General features: G+C 57.1%; 1 protein-coding gene across 1 annotated transcript; it reads right to left on the bottom strand.

Annotated features, from left to right (window-relative positions):
- Positions 1–371: 371 nt before the first annotated feature.
- On the bottom strand, positions 372–22809 carry Cacng8 (calcium voltage-gated channel auxiliary subunit gamma 8). The gene is made up of 5 exons (XM_078031485.1): positions 22563–22809; positions 19575–20038; positions 8468–8551; positions 7193–7333; positions 372–5821 (listed from the first exon to the last, which is right to left on the bottom strand). The coding sequence occupies exons 2-5, from the start codon at positions 19750–19752 to the stop codon at positions 5064–5066; spliced, it is 1161 nt and encodes a 386-aa protein (XP_077887611.1). The 5' UTR covers positions 19753–20038; positions 22563–22809; the 3' UTR covers positions 372–5063.
- Between the last annotated feature and the right edge of the window lie 443 nt (positions 22810–23252).

Here is a 23252-nt window from a genome sequence, read left to right on the forward strand (position 1 = left end):
AGAGTTGGATTTCCTGAAGGGTCAAGGGCGGGGCTGAAAGTCCCAACTACAGACGCCCACATGGAGGGACAGGACGGGACAGTGGAACCACGGGTTTCTGTCCAGAGCAGGCAGGGCTGGGAAGCTGGAGTGCCGTGTCACTAGGACAGAAGGGGCTGAGGGGTAGGCACTGGGCCTGGACCCTGGGTCTGAGGGAGGGGGCTGGGCCTGGGGGAGGGGGACTGGGGCCTGGACCCTGTGCCTGGGGGAGATGGGCCAGAACCCAGGGTCTTAAAAGGATGGATGGATTCTGGGGGTTTGGCCCTCAGATCCCAGAAGATAAAAGGGTGAGGGAAGGGCCAGGCTTGGGGACACGTGAACCACGGCAGCCGTCCTCTTCATGAATTTATTTTCAGGGCACCCCTGGGGGACCTTCCATGCAGTTTCAGCTCCCCCAGGAGCAGGGGCAGGGACAGCCGTGTGGCATGGCAGCAGGGCCTGGTCATCACCCCTCACCCCCTCCCTTCTACAGACTGCCCAGGTGGGACCCACCTGCCATCCACCTCCACGCAGGATGCTGCTCCAGGTAGGCCCAATACCAGCTGACCAGGGCTCTGGGGCACCCCTCCCTGCCTGCCCCTGCTCTGTGCTCTTCCCTTGGAGCCCCCAATGCCCTGGGGTGCGACTGTCTGCTAAGGTGTCTGGCTCTCCCACTAGATTGGGTCAGGGGTCAGGGGCAACCTCTGCACCACCCAGCTCATGGCCAGGTACACAGGCAGCCTTATAAGGTGTGGTAGGTGATGTGAATGAACAAGTGAGCACAGGACTGGCCAGGGAACTGTGATGAGGAAGCACCGGCCTCGTGGACACCCCCACGGAGCTGGGAAGGTACCTGCTTCCCCCAGCAGAGCACACCACCTCTGTATTCTGCTGCCTTTCTCCCTCAGGGGCACACACAGCTCTTTGATCACAGGTTCTGGCAACTGGGAGTCTGAACGGACTTTCGTTTCAGAAAATAAAGGAAACCTCTTCTTTCCCTTTGCCTTGCTGGGTCTTCCCAGGCTCCAGAGAGTCCCAGAGCCTGCATGAGCAGCAGCAAAGGACAGAAGAGGCCTGGCTGGGGTCCTCGGACTCTGTTCACCACCCCTGAACTCTCCCGCTGGCCGGGGTCACCCCATTGTTCTCACTCCTGCCTGCTGTAATAGCTCCCTGATTTCAGGGTGCCTTTTCCCGTCTTCCTCTCCTTGTCTGGGTCATTTTAATTGCCTCTATTCCCTTTCCCTCTTCCCCGGTAAGGGCTTCTGTCCCTGCCTCTGAGCTGAAGTGAGCTCTGTCCAGATCATCAGCCAGGATCACTCTGCAAACCTACTGGTCACTTGCTCCCAGATCTTCTCCGATTCCGCAGCAGCTTCCGCACAGCTGGCCCCTCCTCCTCCATATACATATGTATGTTTTTTAATTGTAGATGGACCTTTATTTTATGTATTTATTTGCAGTGCTGAGAACCAAACCCAGAGCCTTCCATATACCAGGCAAGCGCTCCACCACGGAGCCAAACCCCAGCCCCCTCCTCCTCCTCTTGAAATGCTTGTGCTTAGGCCCTCAAGGACTCTCCGGCTTCCTGCCAGCCTCCGGTCACTCCTTCTTGGCTCCCTTTGCTACCTGCTCTTCTCCCCCAGTGTAGATGTCCCCCCAAGACTCTTGCCAGGGTCACTCTACCTGCACGCAGCTGCTAAGTTACCATCCCATTCTGTGGCTTTCCATGCCTCCATCTGCTGACGTTTCCAAGACTTGTATTTCCAGCCACGATCTTTTAACCACTCCTATCTGATGTCTCCAACTGGTTGCTCCATACTCGGACTTCCCAAAGGCATCCCCACCTGACACATCCCTACGACAACCCTGGATTCCTACCACCAAACCCTGCCTCCCCCTTCCTGGCCGCAGCACCCACCCGGAGAATCCTCTCTCCCCTTCCCTGGGCTTCATTACCTCCCTGTACAGCTGGCTTGCCACCACGGTAGGCATCACCTCCAAAATCCCAATCCCTGCTTCTGCTTTTGACCCCCCAAGTCTATTCCCAGCACAACACCACAGTTCTGCTATTGTTTTGTTTAGACAAAAATATGATCCCAGCATGCCTGTGCTCAGAGCTCCCCAAGGCTTCTCATCAAACCCAGAATAAAGTTCAAATTCCTTCCCAGGCTACAAGGCCTGAGCTGCCCTCTGCACTTGGGACTTCTTAACCCAGTCAACTAGCCCTTGTTTATTCTGCTCACAAAGGCCTCCTTGGAAGTCTGGTTTTACTCAGGCTTCTTCTGCCACCTTTGGTGGCCAGGGTTCCTGTCCCGAGCCCTTCTCTCCTCCCCTGCCCTCTCAGAATGCACATTTCTGTTCAAACACTACTTGGCAGTCAGGACCTCTTGACACAGCTTATCTAGTCGCCCTGATCTGTCATCCTGTTTCACTTCTCAAGCACTCTTCAGTGTGTATTGCACGTGCCTCCTGGGAGCCCGAGAGCAGGCCCTTGTCAGCTCATCACCATACCCTGTGGGCCTAGACTGGGCCTTGAACAGGTCAGCGCTCGGCAATTCTCCAATACTGTGAAGGCTTGCGCATCTTGTTTTCAGTTTCTCCCTCTCGGAATCTCCTAAGTCTTCGCCTTTCCCATCTCTAGGACTCACCTGTTTTGGGTCTCTTCTGCACCCCCCCATCTCACTCTTCCTTCGGCCCACCCTCCACCTTTCTTGCTGTTTGGCCTTTGGATTGCAGAATCCATCATCCCCTAGCCAGTTCTGTCCTCCCCATCAGTCGTCCCCTCGAATGCACCTCTGCCTGGCCCTCTCCTCACCTCCCCGCCCCTCTTCTCTCCATGCATCAGATTAAGTCTTATCTAGTCTCACTGACTCTATCCTCTCTACATTTTCCAGCATCTCCTTCCGGAAACCACCATCACAGAATTCCTCCCAGGCTCGCCCACTCCAGCCTCCCCTGCCCCCATTTCTAACTCTTCCACACAGGCCCCCAAGCAAATTTCTAATGCCCACTCTGATCCCCTCCCTCCTCGGTCCCACTTCTGATGTCTCCTATTCCCAAGGTCACCCTGACCTCATGGTACCTCACTAACCAGGTCCTGCCTTGTGCAGCTGAGCCCTGTCTCTCTCCCCACCAGACTGGGAGCCCCTGGAGCACAGGACGGGATGGGAAGTTCCCTACACCCAGCATCACAGGAAATACTTGCTGAGCAAATGAAGGGAAATGAAGCACCCTGCCCTCTCGGTGACCTTCAACTCCATCCCTTCCTCAGCACACCCACTTCCTTTACCCCCCTCAACTGTCATCCTCTCCACTGCCCTTAGGAAGCCTCTGGCTGGTCTGTGACTCAGGCACTGTTAGACCCTGGCTTATGGTACTTCCCCGCCTGACCTATTCCTCGACCCTGGATTTCAGCATCCCAGAGGCGTCAGCACTTTTCCCAAAACATCACGCTGCTCCTCTTCCCTGGGCTTCTGCCCCAGCTGTTCTTGCCCAGAAAGACTTCCTTGTCCCCTTCATCACCTAGGAGACACGTGCTTCTTTGAAGACCGAGACTGGGCATCACATTCCAGGGAGTCTTCCCTGCCCACACCTGGCCACCCTGTCCTCCGTGTTCCATGGGGCCCATCGTGGTCCCAGTCACCACGCTCGCTTCCCTGCCTGGGCTGTGCTTCCTGACAGTGCTCAGCTCCTGGGGAAGTGAGGGGTTTGTTGCACCTCTGGGGTCCCTAACTTCCTGCCTGGGACCAGAGCACATGCACCCGAATGCCAGCGGCTGGAGAAAATAGTGAAACCTGGATTGCTGTCTGATTCTCCTGCACACGACACCATGCCTGTGCTGCAGCATGTGTGACTGCGTCCTCTCTGCCACCAGCACCGGCTTGGAAGACCAGTGACTGTGTGATGCCGTATTTTAGTTGCCTCTGCTCCGTACTCAGCTAGGCTCCTGCCTTTCCTTTATGCACCATTCATGCTGTGCTCCTGCTTAAAGCCATCCACAGCCCCCTATGAATAAAACCCAACCTACAAGTCCCTGCACAATCTGGTCCTGTCTCCAGGCTCCTCTCTCCACCCGGCTCACTACACTTCAGCATACTGTGCAAGCTCCTTTCTGCCCTAGGGCCTTGGCATATGCTGTTCTCTTCCTGGGACACATGGCCCCAGCTCCAGCTGTCTCCTTGTCATCCTTTCAGTGTCTACTAAAACTTAAACTGGGTTAGCCCCCTCCCTCACAGAGCATTTTGGAGGATCTCGGGTTTCTCCTACATCCTAACTGTAATCTCTTGTATGTGTACATAATTCTCGGATTAATGTCTGTCTCATGTGCAAGATGCAACTCTGAAGATGTCCCGGACCCTGACTGTTTTCCTCCCTCTGTATGCTCAGCATTCAGCACAATGCCTGGCAGTTAAGCACACACATTGCCAGTAATGAATGAATAACTCTCTGCGCCTGCCTTTATGCCCCTTCCCCAGTGCCTTCCTGTGTGTCAGCACCTGCCACACAGCAGGTGCGTAATAAGCCCTTGTGGAAAGATGAATGGAAAAGTGAACGAACACCTGCGTCCATCTCTAGTCACTTGCCTTTCCGAGTCCCTTCTCTTGACCTCTCCCTTTATGTAGAGCTTATATATAGTATGTAGGTGTAACTCGTGTGCTATGGGCCCCTCTCCAGGAGTTGGGCTGGGCTGGGAGTCCCTCCCTCCCCTCCCCCCCGCCCCGCCCCCACATGCACACAGCAAAACATTAAAAAGAAAACATCTCAAAACTGCAAAAAACACCACGGCCCTACCCCCGCCCCCTAAATCCCACAAAAAAATAAAACACGACGCTCCCTCAGCAGAGCCCCCTCCCTGCTTCACCCCTCCCCTGGGGTCCCTTTGGCGGGTGAGGGGGCTCCCCGACGCCCGGGGCCGGGGAGGGGCGCAGGGGGAAGGCCACGCAGTCTCCAGCGCGCTCTCGGGGAAGAGCGAGGCGCCCCGACCCGGCAGCCTCGTTGCACGCGCGCCCGCGCACGCGCCCCGGACACGCCCCGCTCCCCGCGCGCCCCTACACGGGCGTGGTTTTCCTGTTGAGCGTGTTGGTGTTGGAGGCGGCGGCCTCCTTGGCCAGGGTCCCGGGGGCGGGGGCGGCGGGCGCGGGCGGTGCGGGCGCGGGCGCGGCGGGCGGCCCGGTGACCGTGACCGTGACGCCGCCGCCCGCCTCCTTGGGGAAGGCGTTGTGCAGCGTGAGGAAGCCGGGCGCACCCCCGCGGTCCCGCTCAGAGCCCGCCCCGCCGCCGCCCCCGGCGCCCCCGGCCGCGCCGCTGTACGCGCCCGCGCCGCCGCCGCCGCCGCCGCCGGCCCCCGCCAACCCCGCGGCCACGCTGCCCTTGGACGGGTCGCGGCTGAGCGTGTACATGGAGATGTCCGTGGAGGCGAAGCCCGGGCCGCCCGGGCCGCCGGGAGACGCGTCCCGCGACGGCGACGGCTCGCTGGAGCGGGAGCTGGAGCGGGAGCGGCGGCGGTAGCGGAAGCGGTAACTGGGCAGACGGAGGATGGCCGAGGGGCCGCTCCCGCCACTGCCGCCCGCGCCCCCGCCGGCCTTGAGCAGGTCCGAGCGAGACTGGCAGTGCGCCTCGCGGCTGCGCTCGATGTAGATGTTGACGGCCAGCACGCCGATCACCTCGGCCAGGATGAAGGACAGCCCGCCGAAGTAGAAGGACCAGCCGTACGAGTAGTGGTTCTTCTTCTCCTCATCCCGCTTCGGGCCCGGCTCGCCCGCGTTGGCAGAGATGTACACGATCACTCCGATGATGTTGCTCAGGCCTGGGCGGGGACAGTTAGAGGGGAGCCTCCAGGCCACCAGGGCCCGGGCCCGCCCCTCCCTGCCCCGCCCCGCAGTCCGGGCCTTGCCCTCGAGGGTTAAGCTCCACCCAGGGAGTTAGGCCCCGCCCCACCGGGCGAACCTCGACTCAGGACCTAGGCCCCAAACCCCCACCCCTCCACATAGAATGGGACAGACAGGGCTCTGGATGGTCTAAGCTCCACTCGGTGGCCTAGACTCCGCCCCTGCCAGCCCAAGCTCCTGCTGCACTGTTCTGTGGTCCAAACACTATTCTCGATGAGACGGTCATAGCCTGGGTTTCCAGGTCCTTTCTTGGTTGATTTAATTTATAAACTCAGTTTCCGCTGTCTGCCCTTTGAATAAAACGATGTGATCTCTCTAGGTCCTGTCTACTGCTGATCTACACTCTCCAGCCTGGGTATTTACTCCAGGCGCTCCCCTGATGTTTTAAAATTTGATAAATCAGGTTCCCATTCAACTCTAGGTCCCGCCTCCAGTTTGTCAAACCCCGCCCACTGTGGGTCTGGGCAAAGCTCCTCCACACCCCTCTCAGGCCTAACTAGCTCCAAATTTCAGATCCTCCAGATCTTCCCTTGCAGATTTAGACCCAACGCCATGCATACCCTGCTCTTTAAATATGCTAAATCCTCCCTCTTCTCCTTATTCTACCCCTTCAAACGACTCTGCCCCTGGAATTTCCCAGCTCTACTCTTGCAGAGTAGAAAGGGGAAGGGGGGTCTTACTCCTAATAACATGCCTCTCAAGGAGTTGGTCTAAGCGCCCTAAATCACCCAGGTTAATAATGCCCTTAATGACATAATCCCTCCCATTTTGAATTTCCCAGGCACCGCCCAATCTTTTTAGCCCCTCCTCCACCCTGTTTTACTGGCCTAGCCCCTTCAGCCTTCATCTCTACACGGTTTCTCAGAACCACCCCCTTCTTGGCTAATCTACTAAGCAGGCTGCTCACCATCCTCAAGCAAATCACGTTTTTCCCTCTTCTGGCCCCTCCCTTCGGTGGCCAGCCCCGCCCCTCTAACCCTAAGATCTCAAGCCCATCTCAAGGTCCCACCCCCTTTCCAAAGCTCCTCCCCTTCCGCCTCCAGAACGGCGGGCTTTGGAACCTAAGCTCCCAGCAAACTCGGTTACTCTCCAGACACTGATCTGTGCCCAAGAAGAATACACCTACCTTACCCAGCGGGAGGCGATGGAGCTTGGGAAGAGCCTAGAAAGGCTTCGGGCTCCAGGGGGCGCTCGGGGTAGGGTCGTTTTGCAGGCAGACCCGCGCACACACTCGCGCGCGCGCTCGCGGGGACCGCTCCAGCCCGCCGCCCCTTCCCTCTGCCTCTCACCTGCTGCCACGAACAGGATCCCGGCTCCCAGAATGATGTTCCTCTTGGACTTGTAGACGCGGGAGGCCGCCACGCACACGCCCCCGAGCAGCAGCAGGATGGCGCTCAGGATGGGGAAGATGCTGGAGGCCCGGACAACTCCTGCGGGGAGGAAGAAAGGAAAGGAGGGAGGAAGGGAGCGAGGGCGGTCAGACGGGCCGCCTGCGCTCCCCGGCCCGCGGCGCCTCCTGCCTGCCTTCGCCACTGTTTCTTTCTGGATCTAGTTCTCTAATTCTGCCTCTCTGCCTGTGATTCTTTCTCTTCTCTTTCATCTATTCTCCCGCCTGTTTTTTAAAATTTCTCCATATATATGTCTGACTTCCTCTCGTTTTTTCGTCCTTTTCTTTTTTCCTTGGCCTATGTTTTTCCTCTCCTGTCGTATTATTTTCCTCTTTCTCTAAATCACTCTCCCTCTCTATTCTTCTCTCAGCTTCTCCATTGTTCCTCTCCCATGTCTTTTTCTTTCTTGGTGTTCCCTGCTACGAATCTTCCCTTTCTCCAGATCTTTCAAATGTCTTCATACTTGTCTACACCCCTTCTCTCCCCTCCCTCCTCCTCCCTTTTCTGCCAGGCGTCATCTCTTTCTGAGTTTCTCCAGCACCGCCCCCCCCCCCGCGACTTCTGCCTGGCTTCATTCAACCTTTCTGGGTCGCTCGCTCTCCCTCCCCTCTTCCTAGCTGCCCTCTCCCCTCTTCCTTCCCTGGCCTCTCCTCTTCCCCACCCCCATCCATCTCTCTCCCCCCATCTGTCTTTCTCCCTCTCTATCTCTCTGCAGTCCTTTCCATCCACCTCTAAAACCCCAGGCAACCAGACTTTGCGATTTCAGAGCCCGGCTGAGGCTGCAGCCAATCGTCACCCAAGCTTTGCCGCGTTCTCGGGGTGACTACCAATCGCAGCCCAGGCTTCCCCAGCCCGCTCCTGGAGTGGCCTGTCCCTGCCGCGGATTGGTCCACGGCCCGGGCGCGGCGGCCAATCCCAGCCCGAGAGTCGACAGCCCGTCCTAGTGCACAGCTGCCGCGAGTACCAAAGAGAACCGGACGGCCAATCAGCAGCCGAGATCCCCCCTCGGCCCGCCCCGAGGTGAGAGGAGGGGGCGGGGACCCATCACTAAGCCAATGGGGAGCCAGGGGATCTGAGCGTCTGGCCGCTCAGATCGGCTGGGAAGCTAACCTACGCGTGTGATCCCAGCGCCGGCCCGGCAGCCCCCTCCCCCCGGCTGTCCCGGACCCCACGTACGGAGCAGATACTCCGCGCTGTCGTGGTCGTAGTCCGTGTCCTCCGGAAAATGGTTGATCTTCACGCAGACGCCTCTTTTCAGCCCTGGAGAAGGGACGGGGGTGGTGGGGGTGGGAACTTCAGAGTTCGGGGCGGGGCGGCCCACAGGGAGAAAGCCCCCCCCTTCCCCAGACCCCTTCTCTCTGGTCTGATGGTGAAACAGAAGTCCTGGCCCTGAGCCGGTGTCGGTATCGGGACAACTTTCAACCTCTCTGGTCTGTTTCCCCACCTGTTAAAAAGGAAACAAAAAAAACACCCAAAGGCTAATATCTTTCCAAGCACCTACTACAGGCTCCAGGACGTCTGCCCTGTAACCTGGGCTCAACCTGTCTGGCTTTCTCTTTCCCCTCTGAGGAAAAGGGTCTGAACTTTGTCAGGCCGCCCTTGTAACCCTCAACTTGTTGAGAAGTCTGAAAATGCGTGGGAAAACAAGGACTGGACTTTCCCCTGAGACCCTGCGAAGTCCAGTTGCGAGTTTGGTTTCTTCATCCTGGAAAGAGAGGGAGGGATTCCCAGTCTAGCAGAATCTGGCACCTCCAGAGATGGAGTGGCTGAGGAGGGAGTGTAGGATGGCCCTAGGGGTGCTGCAGGCCCTCCTCTTCCTTCCTCCCAGTGTCCTCTCCTCGGATCCTCATCCTCACACCCTCTGGAAACCTATCTGACTTCTTTGGAGACACTGTTTTACAACCTCTAGCACATAGCTGAAGAAAAAAAAAAAAAGTATAAGTAAATTTAGATTCCTCAACTCTCCAAGCTCCCTCCAGCCTCCAGGCCAGGGAACATTCTGTTCACATTCTCTGCTGATGTAGTACTTACCCTGCAGCTCCTTTAAAAAGCATTCCCTACATGCGCACACGTGCACACGCACACACACACACACACACACACACACACACACACAAAGTTGGGCCAGTGGCCTCCTCTTGGGTACAACAGCTCCCTGGCTTCCCCCTTTAGGATGTGCTTGGATTGATTTACAATCATCCTACTCAAGCTGGGAGTTCCTGAAGGGGAAGGGCCTGGAGTCAGATTCCTTGTCCCTAGCATTGCCTGGTACCCAGAGACCTAGAAGAACAATAGACGGATGAATTAGTGAATGATGGACAGAATAGAAGAGAGCAGAAGTGGAGAGTAAAGGCAGACCAATGGCAAAGAAGAGCCGAAGAAATGGGGGTAAAGAGAAGAATTGGTAAGAAGGAGGACACGGCAGTGAGTAATACCAATAAAAATGAACATTTGCTAAGTGCTTCCTAGGTGGATTAACTCGATAGGTACATAAGAGCCCCTGAGGGCTGGGAGCGTAGTTCAGTGCTAGAGCACTTGCCTAGTGTAGTCCAAGCCTTGGGTTCCATTCCCAGCACCTAGGAATTTAAAAAAAAGAAAGAAAAGAAAAAAAAAAAAGATTCCATGAAACATGTTGGTGTCACACAGTCCTACTGCTTTGGCAGGAAGCCTGACTCCACTCTTGTTACACCTTCTACCTTGTTGCAATACATAAGCCAACTCTCTCTTCCCTCACCCATAAAAAGCAGAAAATGGGACCTATGTCCAGGTTGATGTGAGGATTTGGTCTAGACCAGGAGAGGTAACTGATGTTTTGCAGCCATTGTCCAGACAGAAACCTGGGCACTGCATGGCTCATTAGCCCAGGACTGATGGGTGGAGGAAGCAGAACTCACACACACACCTCTGGGCTGTAAGCATCTGGGCTGTTCACCACTGTGTTCACAGCATCCAGGACAATACCTAGCACATAGTAAGTGCTCAATAACTGTTTTTAATGAAAAGAATGATTGAATGGGCCAAGAAGCAGAAAAAAACACTCCACATCACTATACATAAGAGAAATTCAATCCAAACGACAAGGAGATACCATTTTATACCCAGTAGGAAGGCTGCTATTTTAAAACACAGAAAATAAAATAAAACAAGTGCTGGCAAAGATGTGGAGAAATGGGGACCTTTGTGAGCTGTTGGTACAGAGGTTCCTCAAAAGTTGAAACAGAATTACCAAATGACTCAGCAGTTCCACCCTGGGTACACCCTGAAGAACTAAGCAAGAACTCAAAGGGATATTTACACCCCATTTTCATCGCAGCATTATCAGATAGCCAAAAAGTGGAAAAGACTCAAACGTCCATTGACAGATGAATGGATAAGACAAACAAAATGTGATGTATACACGCCGTGGAATATCACTCTGCCTTTCCAAGGAAGGGGGTATGAAACACACCATAACACCGATGAATCTTGAGGACGTTGTGCTATGTGAATCAAGCCAGTTACAGAGAGACAGATTCTGCATGATTATATGAGGCACCTGGAGCTTCCGGCATCTGATTCATCAAGATCGACAGTAGATGGTAGTTGGAGGGTGGGGGGAAGGGATCGAGTTTCAGTTTTGCAGAAGAAAACACTTCTGGAGGTTGGTTGTACAATGTGAAAGTACTTAACATTACTGAAAATTATTAAGATGGTAAATTTAGGTCATGCACATTGTACCCCAACTTTAAAAAGAGAAGGTAAATGGACGTGCACTCCCTGGTGTGAACTCTGACCCATCCTTGGGGTCACAGGTGAGACTGTGAGCTCCAGTTCCCCTCTTTCTTGGGTAGAATCACAGTCCTTCTCTCAAAGCACCCATACTTCCATGAGATGGGCCTGAAACCATGCACAGGACGCACAGTGCTGCCTAGCACCTAGCCCTGGTGGCTACCAGGCAGCTTGGGGCAGGAGCCACATGTCACTCGTTACTTAGGACCAGCCCCAGGAGGAAGACAGCGGCCGGATCCTTGCTTCACATTTGGGGAAACTGAGGCAAGACAGCTCTAGAAGTCAGCCTGTCTGCAGCGGACACTCCTGGAGGAAGTCGGGCAGCCCTGGTTTCCGAGCTGGGCCTGTGTGGACCATAGACCACGGTGGCTGCCCGGGCTCTGGGGGCAAGCCCTCCACACTCAGCCTCAGAGTTGTGGCTTCCCAGCTGTGTTGCTTTAGGAACCCAAATGTCCCTGAGATGGCGTGGTGGTTACAGCACAGGCCTCTGTCTGCTGGCTGGCCCACACGGAGGTGGGGCTGGGAAGCGTGGGTTAAGGGGTCCCGCGGCTTCCTGCTCGGACCAACCAGAGGACCCTCTTGGTGAGATAGTGCGTAGCACGCGTGGGGGAGGGAGGTTGGATTGGGTGGGTTCGCCTCCTGGGTTCTGAGCAGAGCCGAGGGGGGAGCCTAGACTCTGGAGGACCCACTGACAGAGCCGCTGGTATGACCACCAGCCCTACAGGTGGCAACCGCCACCGGCATGCGGGGAACACACGGGCTCCAGGCTGCACGTGGAGAGAGCGTGTGCGATACTTCATTTTTTGTGTATAGATTCCATGTTCAAATGACATTCGGGCCATGCTGGGTTAAACTATCGAGTTCACCTATTTAGTTTTATTTGTTTTAATGCCACTACTAGATATTTGAAACTATGTGGCCCTTGTTACCTTTCTGTCTGGCCTGGGTGACTAGGAGGAAGGACCCAGGGCTCAGTTGCCTGAATGCCTAGTAATACTATGAAGAAAACAGCAGAGACAACAAAATGCCAACCCCATAATCCAGCCCTGCCAGCACCTACCAGCCTGTAAAGTGGCCCTCACAGGATCTCTTCCACTGCCTCTCTGACCTGGGGCAGCAGGAGCTCCTGCCATCCTACCTCCCCAGTGACAAATGAAGCACAGAAAGGCTAAATACAGCCCAGTGGGTGACACACACCCGTCATCCCAGGCTGAGGCAAGAGGCCAAGTTTGAGGCCAGTCTCAAGAACTTAGTGAGGCCCTATGCAACTCGGCGAGACCCTGATTTGAAATAAAAAATTAAAAAGGGGCTGGGGATGTGGCTCAGTGATAAAATGCCTCTGGGTTTCATCCCCAGTGAGAGAAAGAGAGAGGAAAAAGGGAAGGAAAGAAAAGTAGTAGTTAAACACATGGCCCAAGGTCAGAAAGGTTAAATACATGGCCCAAGGTCACACAGCTGCCTATCGCAGACAAAGGTAGATCCACTTGTCTTGTCCAAGAGCTTATGTCTCATACTACTTTCCACTGGGGAGATGAGGACTGAACCCCAAATCCCTAGGGGAAGTGTGTTCAGAGGTCTAGTTTCTCCTCACCTGGCTTCCTGCTGGGCTGGGTTCCTGCTGGGGGATTTGTTGCTTGTTCTGGGAAACAGAATAGACCTGGATTCCAAGCCAGACCCCCAGGGGCATGAGCTGTGTGACCTTGGGCAAAGCACTGCACTTCTCTGAGCCCTTGCTTTCTCTTCCAGTTAACAGTAGCTACTTGGCAGGGTTATTATAGCATTCCACCATGAATGATTGACAGTTACAGTGACAACAAAGTCAGCCTTCACCTACCCGTCCTCGACACTTCTAGCCTGGCTGGCGGGCAGGCAGGATACCCACTTACCTGGTTTTGCTCACACCTCCTCGGCTTGCTTCTCCCCTCCCTCATGTTTTGACCCTTCAACTAACGAGTCCATCTCTGAGCCGGCTCCTTCTCCAGGTGACCTCTCTTGCAGCTACAGTGATGACCCTCCCATTCCCACCTCCAGTCTGATCTCTTCCCTGACTCAGCCTCAGGCACCCGCTGGCCAACAGCCCCGAGGAGGGGCAGCAGATTGAAGCCCTGTGACAAAGGTGGCTGAGAAGGGGTTTGACAATCTGTACGTGATGTGCGGCCCGTGACAGACGAAGATCCCATGACATGGGGAGATGACATGCAGTGCACATGGCAGTGTCCACAAAGGGACTTTGATTGGGGCGGACACACTCACCCAGTCTCCGGTTGTCTTCGGGCACAGTTGTGACAGAGACCCCACGTCCACAGAGCCTAAAATAACTCCCCTGTGGTCTCTGGATGCGCGGCCCTCTGTCCTAGGTGCTGACTCTTAGTGGGTATCTTAAATTCAACATGACAAAACCTGAGCCTCGAGGTCCCTCCTTAATAAGGAAATGAAACGAGACACCTGCTGTCCATGTCCTTAGGTGCTCAGGCCAGAGCCTGGGCATGGCGAGGGGCCGATTTCAACCCAACACCTAGGGATGATTTACAGCTTTGATCAACACACTGGGGAGGGGGCCTTGGACATGCAGTGGGGGAGGCCAGGGAGACTGCTCAGTGTCCTGCGGTGCCCAGCGTGCTCCAGCCCACAGTGGGGAATCGGCCTGAGACGCCGGCCCTCTTCCCTCACGCCCCACAGCAGTGACCGTGGCAACCCCTGCCCACGGAAGCCCTGGAATGCACTAGGAATTCAAGCCACTCCTCAGCCACAGTTCCCACTGGGGATGAGCCACCTCCTGTTTCCCCTTTTGCCTTCCCCTTAGTCATTTCTCCACCCTGCAGCAAGAGCCCTCCTGGTAAAAGCCAAGTAGGCTCCTGTGCCTTCTCTGCTCAAGAATCTCCCATGGCTCCCAAGTCGAGAGTCAAAGCAAGGTCCTCTGAGGGATGCACGGGAACCTGAGATCAGGACACTGTTACCTCTTTGCCTGCGATTCCTCCTGCTTTCCCCCTTCCCTCACTCTGCCCCGACCATGCCGAACCCTCCCTGGCAGCCAGGCGCACAGGCTCACTCCCACCCAGGGGCTCTGCAACTCCTGCAGGCTTCATGCACCACAGGGCACCAGCTCCCTGGGCACACCCATGTCCCTGGTGCTAGGCTTCCTCCCCCCACACACCTGCCCCCCGCTCCTGCTCCTCCTTAGCACTCGGTTCTCCATGGCACTCTAAATGCTTTATTTATTTCCCTCCATATTATCTGTCTCTCTAGAACACAAGGTAATTAAGGACAGGAATTTTTGTCTTTTCCCCTCTGCTGCCCCAGAATCAAGAACAGAACCTGACACAGTATCAAGCCAATAAAAATTGGTTGTTGGGTGAGTGGACGATGCTCTTAATCTTTGTACAGATTGTCCCGGGTTCCGCTGTGCAAGCCCCACACCTGGCTCTGTGCCTGGTGCCTGACCTGGGAGTGGACATGAACTCACACATCCTGACCACAGTGACAAGGAGAGACTAGGTCCCCGTGCGTGGGGCAAGAGGGAGTGGAGGCCACTGAGGAGAGGTGGAGAGGCCATGCCTGATCTGCAAACGCACCTGCTGCTCAGTCACAGTCAGTGCCACGCAGCCCACCCTGCCAGGTCTTCCCAGGCCTCTGGAGTAATGGGTCTTCAATGTATGGTCTCCCTATTTTTAATTGTTGGCGACTGATTCAAATTTCAGATTTTGTTTCAGACACTCCAGATGCCAGTGAGCACATCTGCAAAGCCCACTTGTTTCACAGCTGGGTAACGTTCGGCAAGTGGCTTAATCTCCCTGAGCCTCAGTTTCCTGATCCCTGACAGGAAGATGGCGTCTGCCTCATAGGGGTTAAGGGAGAACAGAATTTCTGGCTTGTGGTAAGTACGTGCTTAGCAGAACAGGAGAAAGGGACAGAAGAAAAGAGAGTGGCCAGTAAGAAAATTAGAGGGATTTCAATCTTGTGGTGGTAGAAGGGCACTGTGGGGCTGCTGGTCCTATCCCTTCATTCGCAGACCTGGACTCTGAGGCTCAGAGAGGCAGAGAGAGGCCACACAGGGGACAGGTGCACAGGGAGGATGCGTGCTTCCCAGCCCAGCAACCCCATGGTACGTACGAAGGAGATGCTGAGAGCAGGAGAGAGAGAAACTGGGGAGGAAGACTACAGAAGCCTCAGAGGAGCAAGGGATCTAGCAGGGGAAAGAGAGGATCACAGAGGAGCACGGAGACCTAGCAAGGGGAAAGAGAGGAGCCCAGAGGAGCACGGAGACCTAGCAAGGAGAAAGAGAGGAGCCCAGAGGAGCACGGGGACATAGCAAGAGGAAAGAGAGGACCCAGAGGAGCACGGAGACCTAGCAGGGGAAAGAGAGGAGCCCAGAGGAGCACGGAGACCTAGCAAGGGGAAAGAGAGGATCACAGAGGAGCACAGAGACCTAGCAAGGGGAAAGAGAGGAGCACGGGGACCTAGCAAGGGGAAAGAGAGAATCACAGAGGAGCACAGAGACCTAGCAAGGGGAAAGAGAGGAGCACGGGGACCTAGCAAGGGGAAAGAGAGAATCACAGAGGAGCACGGGGACCTAGCAAGGGGAAAGAGAGGAGCCCAGAGGAGCACGGGAACCTAGCAAGGGGAAAGAGAGGAGCCCAGAGGAGCACGGGAACCTAGCAGGAGAAAGAGAGGAGCACAGAGGAGCACGGGGACCTAGCAAGGGGAAATAGAGGATCACAGAGGAGCACAGGGACCTAGCAAGGAGAAAGAGGAGCACAGAGGAGCACGGGAACCTAGCAAGGGGAAAGAGAGGAGCATGGGGGAGCACGGAGACCTAGCAAGGAGAAAGAGAGGACCCAGAGGAGCACGGAGACCTAGCAAGGAGAAAGAGAGGACCCAGAGGAGCACGGAGACCTAGCAAGGGGAAAGAGAGGATCACAGAGGAGCATGGAGACCTAGCAAGAGGAAAGAGAGGACCCAGAGGAGCACAGGGACATAGCAAGGAGAAAGAGAGGACCCAGAGGAGCACGGAGACCTAGCAAGGGGAAAGAGAGGATCACAGAGGAGCATGGAGACCTAGCAAGAGGAAAGAGAGGAGCCAGAGGAGCACGGGGACCTAGCAAGGGGAAAGAGAGGACCCAGAGGAGCACGGGGACATAGCAAGGGGAAAGAGAGGACCCAGAGGAGCATGGAGACCTAGCAAGGGGAAAGAGAGGAGCATGGGGGAGCACAGGGACCTAGCAGGGGAAAGAGAGGAGCACAGAGACCTAGCAAGGGGAAATAGAGGAGCCCAGAGGAGCACGGGGACCTAGCAAGGAGAAAGAGAGGAGCCCAGAGGAGCATGGGGACCTAGCAAGGGGAAAGAGAGGAGCATAGGGGAGCACGGGGACCTAGCAAGGGGAAAGAGAGGAGCACAGAGGAGCACAGAGACCTAGCAGGGGAAAGAGAGGAGCCCAGAGAAGCACGGGGACCTAGCAAGGGGAAAGAGAGGAGCATAGGGAAGCACGGGGACCTAGCAAGGAGAAAGAGAGGAGCCCAGAGGAGCACGGGGACCTAGCAAGGGGAAATAGAGGAGCCCAGAGGAGCAAGGGGACCTAGCAAGGAGAAAGAGAGGAGCCCAGAGGAGCACGGGGACCTAGCAGGGGAAAGAGAGGACCCAGAGGAGCACGCTGACCTAGTAGGGGAAAGAGAGGAGCCCAGAGGAGCACGGGGACCTAGCAGGGGAAAGAGAGGAGCATGGGGGAGCACGGGGACCTAGCAAGGGGAAATAGAGGAGCCCAGAGGAGCACAGGGACCTAGCAGGGGAAAGAGAGGACCCAGAGGAGCACGGGGACCTAGTAGGGGAAAGAGAGGAGCCCAGAGGAGCACGGGGACCTAGCAGGGGAAAGAGAGGAGCATGGGGGAGCACGGGGACCTAGCAAGGAGAAAGAGAGGACCCAGAGGAGCACGGGGACCTAGCAAGGGGAAAGAGAGGACCCAGAGGAGCATGGGGACCAAGCAAGGAGAAAGAGAGGAGCCCAGAGGAGCATGGGGACCTAGCAAGGGGAAAGAGAGGAGCATAGGGAAGCACGGGGACCTAGCAAGGAGAAAGAGAGGAGCCCAGAGGAGCACGGGGACCTAGCAAGGGGAAATAGAGGAGCCCAGAGGAGCATGGGGACCTAGCAAGGGGAAAGAGAGGAGCATAGGGGAGCACGGGGACCTAGCAAGGGGAAAGAGAGGAGCACAGAGGAGCACAGAGACCTAGCAGGGGAAAGAGAGGAGCCCAGAGAAGCACGGGGACCTAGCAAGGGGAAAGAGAGGAGCATAGGGAAGCACGGGGACCTAGCAAGGAGAAAGAGAGGAGCCCAGAGGAGCACGGGGACCTAGCAAGGGGAAATAGAGGAGCCCAGAGGAGCAGGGGGACCTAGCAAGGAGAAAGAGAGGAGCCCAGAGGAGCACGGGGACCTAGCAGGGGAAAGAGAGGACCCAGAGGAGCACGCTGACCTAGTAGGGGAAAGAGAGGAGCCCAGAGGAGCACGGGGACCTAGCAGGGGAAAGAGAGGAGCATGGGGGAGCACGGGGACCTAGCAAGGGGAAATAGAGGAGCCCAGAGGAGCACAGGGACCTAGCAGGGGAAAGAGAGGACCCAGAGGAGCACGGGGACCTAGTAGGGGAAAGAGAGGAGCCCAGAGGAGCACGGGGACCTAGCAGGGGAAAGAGAGGAGCATGGGGGAGCACGGGGACCTAGCAAGGAGAAAGAGAGGACCCAGAGGAGCACGGGGACCTAGCAAGGGGAAAGAGAGGACCCAGAGGAGCATGGGGACCAAGCAAGGAGAAAGAGAGGAGCCCAGAGGAGCATGGGGACCTAGCAAGGGGAAAGAGAGGAGCATAGGGAAGCACGGGGACCTAGCAAGGAGAAAGAGAGGAGCCCAGAGGAGCACGGGGACCTAGCAAGGGGAAATAGAGGAGCCCAGAGGAGCACGGGGACCTAGCAGGGGAAAGAGAGGACCCAGAGGAGCACGGGGACCTAGTAGGGGAAAGAGAGGAGCCCAGAGGAGCACGGGGACCTAGCAGGGGAAAGAGAGGAGCATGGGGGAGCACGGGGACCTAGCAAGGAGAAAGAGAGGAGCCCAGAGGAGCATGGGGACCTAGCAGGGGAAAGAGAGGAGCATAGGGGAGCACGGGGACCTAGCAAGGGGAAAGAGAGGACCCAGAGGAGCACGGGGACCTAGTAGGGGAAATAGAGGAGCCCAGAGGAGCACGGGGACCTAGTAGGGGAAATAGAGGAGCCCAGAGGAGCACGGGGACCTAGCAGGGGAAAGAGCAGACCCAGAGGAGCACGGGGACCTAGTAGGGGAAAGAGAGGAGCATGGGGGAGCACGGGGACCTAGCAAGGAGAAAGAGAGGAGCCCAGAGGAGCATGGGGACCTAGCAGGGGAAAGAGAGGAGCATAGGGGAGCACGGGGACCTAGCAAGGGGAAAGAGAGGAGCCCAGAGGAGCACGGGGACCTAGCAAGGAGAAAGAGGAGCACGGGGACCTAGCAAGGGGAAAGAGAGGATCACAGAGGAGGACGGGGACCTAGCAAGGAGAAAGAGAGGAGCCCAAAGGAAAAGAATCAAGATGGGGATCTGAGGAGGACCAAGGTCAGGAGAGAGAAACTGTACAGTCTAGAAATGAGGAATCCAGCTATGCATGCTGCAATCCTAGTGACTCAGGAGACTGAGGCAGGATCACAAGTTCAAGGCCAGCCTGGGCAACTTAGACCATCTCAAAATAAAATGAAGAGTGTCAGGGATGCAGCTCAGGGGTGGAGTGATTGCCTGGCATAGTGAGGCTCCGGGTTCCATCCTCAGTGCCACAAAGAGAAGGAGAGATAGTGGTGGTGGTAGTAGTAGTAGTTGGAAGACGGAGCAGGAAGGAGAGGAGGAGGAGGAGTGGAGGAATGTGCAGAGGAAGAAGTAGAAGGCACAGGGGAGGGAAGATGAAGGGATAGGAGGAAAGGACACCCTGGGAGTCTGGAGAAGTCGTTGGGGCTGCAGATGGAAGACAGACCTGCAGGAGGAGGGTGGCAGGGGGAGAAGAGGAGGGGCCCCGGGTCACACCTCCTTTCCAGGTAAAGCAGAAGTTCCAAGAGGAGGCCAAGCCGGGGTGGAGGAAGGGGCGTGGATTCATTCGGAGGGGTAGGAGCGTTGAAGGGGGGATGCAGGAGGCCAAGGGCAGATGGGATGGGGCGGGTTAGAGGAGAAGAAGGGTCAAACTAAGGGCAGGAGGAAAGAGAGGAGGGTTGAGGTCCCAGCGAGTGCGGGAGAGGGAGGGCGGAGGGAGGGGTGCTGGGAGCGGGGAAGGGGGGACAGAATGAATGAAAGATGAGCTAAGGGGCTCCCCCGAGGAAGGGGGCACCAACGTGCAGAGAGGCGAGGGCAGGCGGGCCGAGGCCGGTGCGGCAGCAGAATGGGTGGAGTGGGGCGGAGCAGGGACGCGCTCCGGAGGCCCGACGGGGGCCAGCGCAGCGCCGGGCTGGCGCGGTGGCGGCCGGCAGGCCCTCCCGCACCCTACCTTCCAGGCAGCAGATCCTCCAGAGGCCCGAGTGCGTGAGGCCCCCGGGGTCCTTCTTCTCCGAGGCGCCGCCGCCCCCGCGGTGCTGGGGGCCGTCGTCGCCTGCCGTGAGGTTGGTGGTGTTGCAGATGAGCGCGCGCGTGTACAGCCAGTAGTCGGTGCTGATGGCGATGGTCATGAGCCCGAAGGCCGCGAAGGCCCCCACCGTGGTCAGCAGCACCTGCACGCCTTTCTCGCACCAGAGGCCCCTCTCTTCGTTCCAGCGCTTCAGCGACTCCAGTTTGACCACGGGCAGCCGGGGGGCCGTGGGCCACCACCGGGGCAGCGGGGGCGGGGCCGTGCCGGCGGCTGGGGGGGTCACAGCGCAGGCAGAAGCGGGGGGCCGGGAACCGGCGGGGCGGGGTGGGGGCGGCGAGCAGGAGGCTGCGGCGGGGCAGGGGTCAGGGCAGGGCCATGGTCTCCGGCTGGGGAGGGCAGGGTGAGAGAAGGGATTAGATGGCACCGAGGTTCTCCCAGCCGTCCCCCCCCACGCCCGCTGGGGAAAGACTGTGTCCCCTGAAGAAACTCCTTCCACCCTCGTCCCCATCCCTGGAAAGGAAACCCTCCTCAAGTATTGTCCCCTGCCCCCCAAAGTCCACGAGTCACTTGGAGAGATCCCGCAGCCAGGTTTTATACCCTGAGAGCTGCTCTCTGCGGGCCACTGTCCTCCCGCTTGGAAGCCACCCAACCCGGGCCCCACTGCCTCCTCCTCCCAAGGGAGGCCTGACCCTCCTCCTTTCCGTCAAGACCCCCCACCTTCCCCTTCTCCTCTTCCCTGCGGGTCCCACCTCTGCAATGGCTGGGAGGCCTCCGAAAATGCCCCCCTGACCCTGGCTTTGCCTAAAGTATCTCCACAATTTGGGAATCCCCAGTCCCTCCACTTCCACCTCTTTGGAGAAATACCCTCCATAAGCCTGACATGACCGCTACAATTTCCTCTACTTAGGAAAAATAGATTGTTCAATCCCACCTCAGCTTAAAAAACAAACAAAAAACACAACTTTCCCAAGTGACCCTCATTATCGGCACAAGCCAGGATACCCCGACCACTACCACTCACTGCCCTTCCCTTCCCAGCCCCTGTGCCTCAGGGCACAGGTTTGCAGCCTCCAACACACCTTTCCAGAGGACTTTTAAAAATTCTAATATCTGGGTCCCACCTGGGAAATTCCTCTTAATTGGCCTGGAGTGGCCAAACATCTAGATTTTTTAAAACTCCCTGGGGAAGTGGAACGTGCAGGCTGGGTTAGACCCCCGGTTTGGTTTAGGAGTATGCCTCCCTGGCAGTCACATCCCCTCTGATGACCCCATGTCTCCCCAGTCCTGTCTTTGACTCCAAGAGAGCTCCCCACTCTCTCCTTTGCTTAACAAAGTCTTCCAAATCTGGCCCTGCTACCTCTACAACTTAGATTAACTCATAACCATCACATCCTCCTCCATTAGGACCACCCCCCCACCTTGAGCTCCAGAGCGTCTCTGCCTACAACACCTGCTTCCTCCAAACCCCAGTTTCTCTCCATTCAGGAAAGTCCCAATACCTGACCTGTGCACCACCGCTAACCAAAATTAACCCCTGCATGCACCGGCCCTGGTCCTCTGTCCCTGCACCATGGCCCATGCCCTCAGTCCCCATCAGAAGCTCCCCATCTGCATCACAGAGGATCCCTCGCTTGCTCTGGGTCTCCCAACTCACTTGGAACCCTGCTCTCTTCCAGGTTCAAGGAAGCGCCCTCCCAACTTCTCTTACACCACGAACAGTCCCCTCACTCTGGCCTGCCAGCTTCACCCTCTTTAGCTCCTAGCATCTCCGCCAAAAGGGAGACCCTCTCCTCTGCCCCCATGGACTGTCTTTCTTGGGAACACCCCCACATCATCCCCCACGGCCATTTCACATGTGCAGGAACTTACAGAGAAGCCCCCAACTTCTTCCAGACTTAAAAAGATCCTCTAATCCACTGCACCCTCAGAAAAATGGGATCCGCAAGACTACAACTCTCTTTTCAACGGGGAACAATTGCCCACTCTGCCCCCCCACTGTCCATTCACTTCTCTCTCTCACAGCTCCCCACCACCATGCCACCATACCCACTCCCCCTGGCCATGTGTCCTTTAGCTGTTTCCACCACTTTCCTAGACTTCTTCCTTAAGTCCCCCTAGAGTAAGGAGCTGGGCAGCCTTACAGGAGGGGAAATCAACCCCCAAACCTAGGTCCCCCTGCAGGGTGACCTTGGCCTCCCAGTTTCCTCTGGCTCTCTGCCCCCCATCAGCTGGCCCCAGACCGGGGTCCTCCCAGGAGGGACTGCTGAGAAAGGTTGTCTAGGGGGGCGTCTCCATAGCAACGGGGCCTAGTGCCCCACACATGTGTTCCCTCCCCCACTGCAACTCCCGCCTGCCCACACAGCCCCCTCCTGGGCCCTGGGCACGCTGGACGTGGTGTCCCTAGCCTCTGTCCTGGCGCTCCGTCTTGGCCCCTTCCTCTCTTTTCTCGCCAGAGCCAGCCCCTCTCCTGCCTCCCGGCCTCTTCTCCCTCTCGGAGCCCCTGGCCCCCAGCGCAGCCACCTCTGCTGTCCTGACTAATCTCTGCTTCCACGGGGTGAGCCTGTGACCCCGGGATGTGCCTCCCCACTGCTGGGCCCCTACCACCTGGGACAGAGAGGAAGGGATGAGGAGGGAAAGGAGGGAATTTCTCCATCAATAAAGATTTGAGGATCTTTTCATTTTGCCAATTTGGGGGACAATCTGTTTGGCTTTAGGGACTCTTCATTGACTCCATCTGCCCCCGGCTGCAAAGGAGGAAGGAACAGGGGACCCTCCAATTCTAAAGCTTCCGGATAGGAGGGGGTCACTGTCCTCTCTTCTGCGGGCCGGCTCCTTTCTCCAGAATTAGGGGGGTCAGAGAGCCTGAATTCTACATCCACCCACCTCCGATTAATAAGAAGATGGTCTCACCTCTGTGATCGATAGGCCAACTCTCCGATGCACTGGGCAGGGATGTCCAGCCCCCCCGCCGACACCCCCCCAGAAAAGCCCTTTTGGCTCCCAATTCTCCCAGCTTCCCCCTCCCCCAGCAGTGAGGGACCCAGGCGTCCGACCTGGTGGGGGCGAAATGAGGAGGCGTAAGAGGAATGGGGGTGCGGAGGCGGAGGGGGAGCTGGGGCAGCTCTGAGTCTGGGCCCCCCCGGGAGTGAGGGTCTGGATTAAAAAAAAAAAAAGGTGAGGAGACAATTTGGTTCTCGTGTCGCTGGGTAAAGTGCGGAGCTGGAGGACGGGAGAGGGAGGGAGGAGGGAGGGAGGGGGAGGGGAGCTGCTGAGGGATGGGGAGCCTCCGAGAGGAGATGGATGGGGGAAGGGAGAGGATGGGGGGCAGGGTCTGGGTGGCAGAAGCAAGCTGGGGAAGAAGAGAGTGAGAGCTGGGGAGGGAGGGAGAGAGACAGCGAGACAGGAGAGACGGGAAGAGAGACTCGGAGACGGGGAAACAGGGATGGGGGAGGGAGGAATTTGGGGGAGGCAGAGACTGGTAACAGAAGGAAGTTGGAGAGACACACACAGAGAGAAATACCCGGGGAGAGAAGGGGACAGGGACGGAGACCCGGAGAGAGGAACCGAGGGACGGAGTGGGGGAGGGCTGGGGTAAGGGGG

Source organism: Ictidomys tridecemlineatus, chromosome 15, assembly GCF_052094955.1.
Source record: "Ictidomys tridecemlineatus isolate mIctTri1 chromosome 15, mIctTri1.hap1, whole genome shotgun sequence".
NCBI classification, from domain to species: Eukaryota; Metazoa; Chordata; class Mammalia; order Rodentia; family Sciuridae; genus Ictidomys; species Ictidomys tridecemlineatus.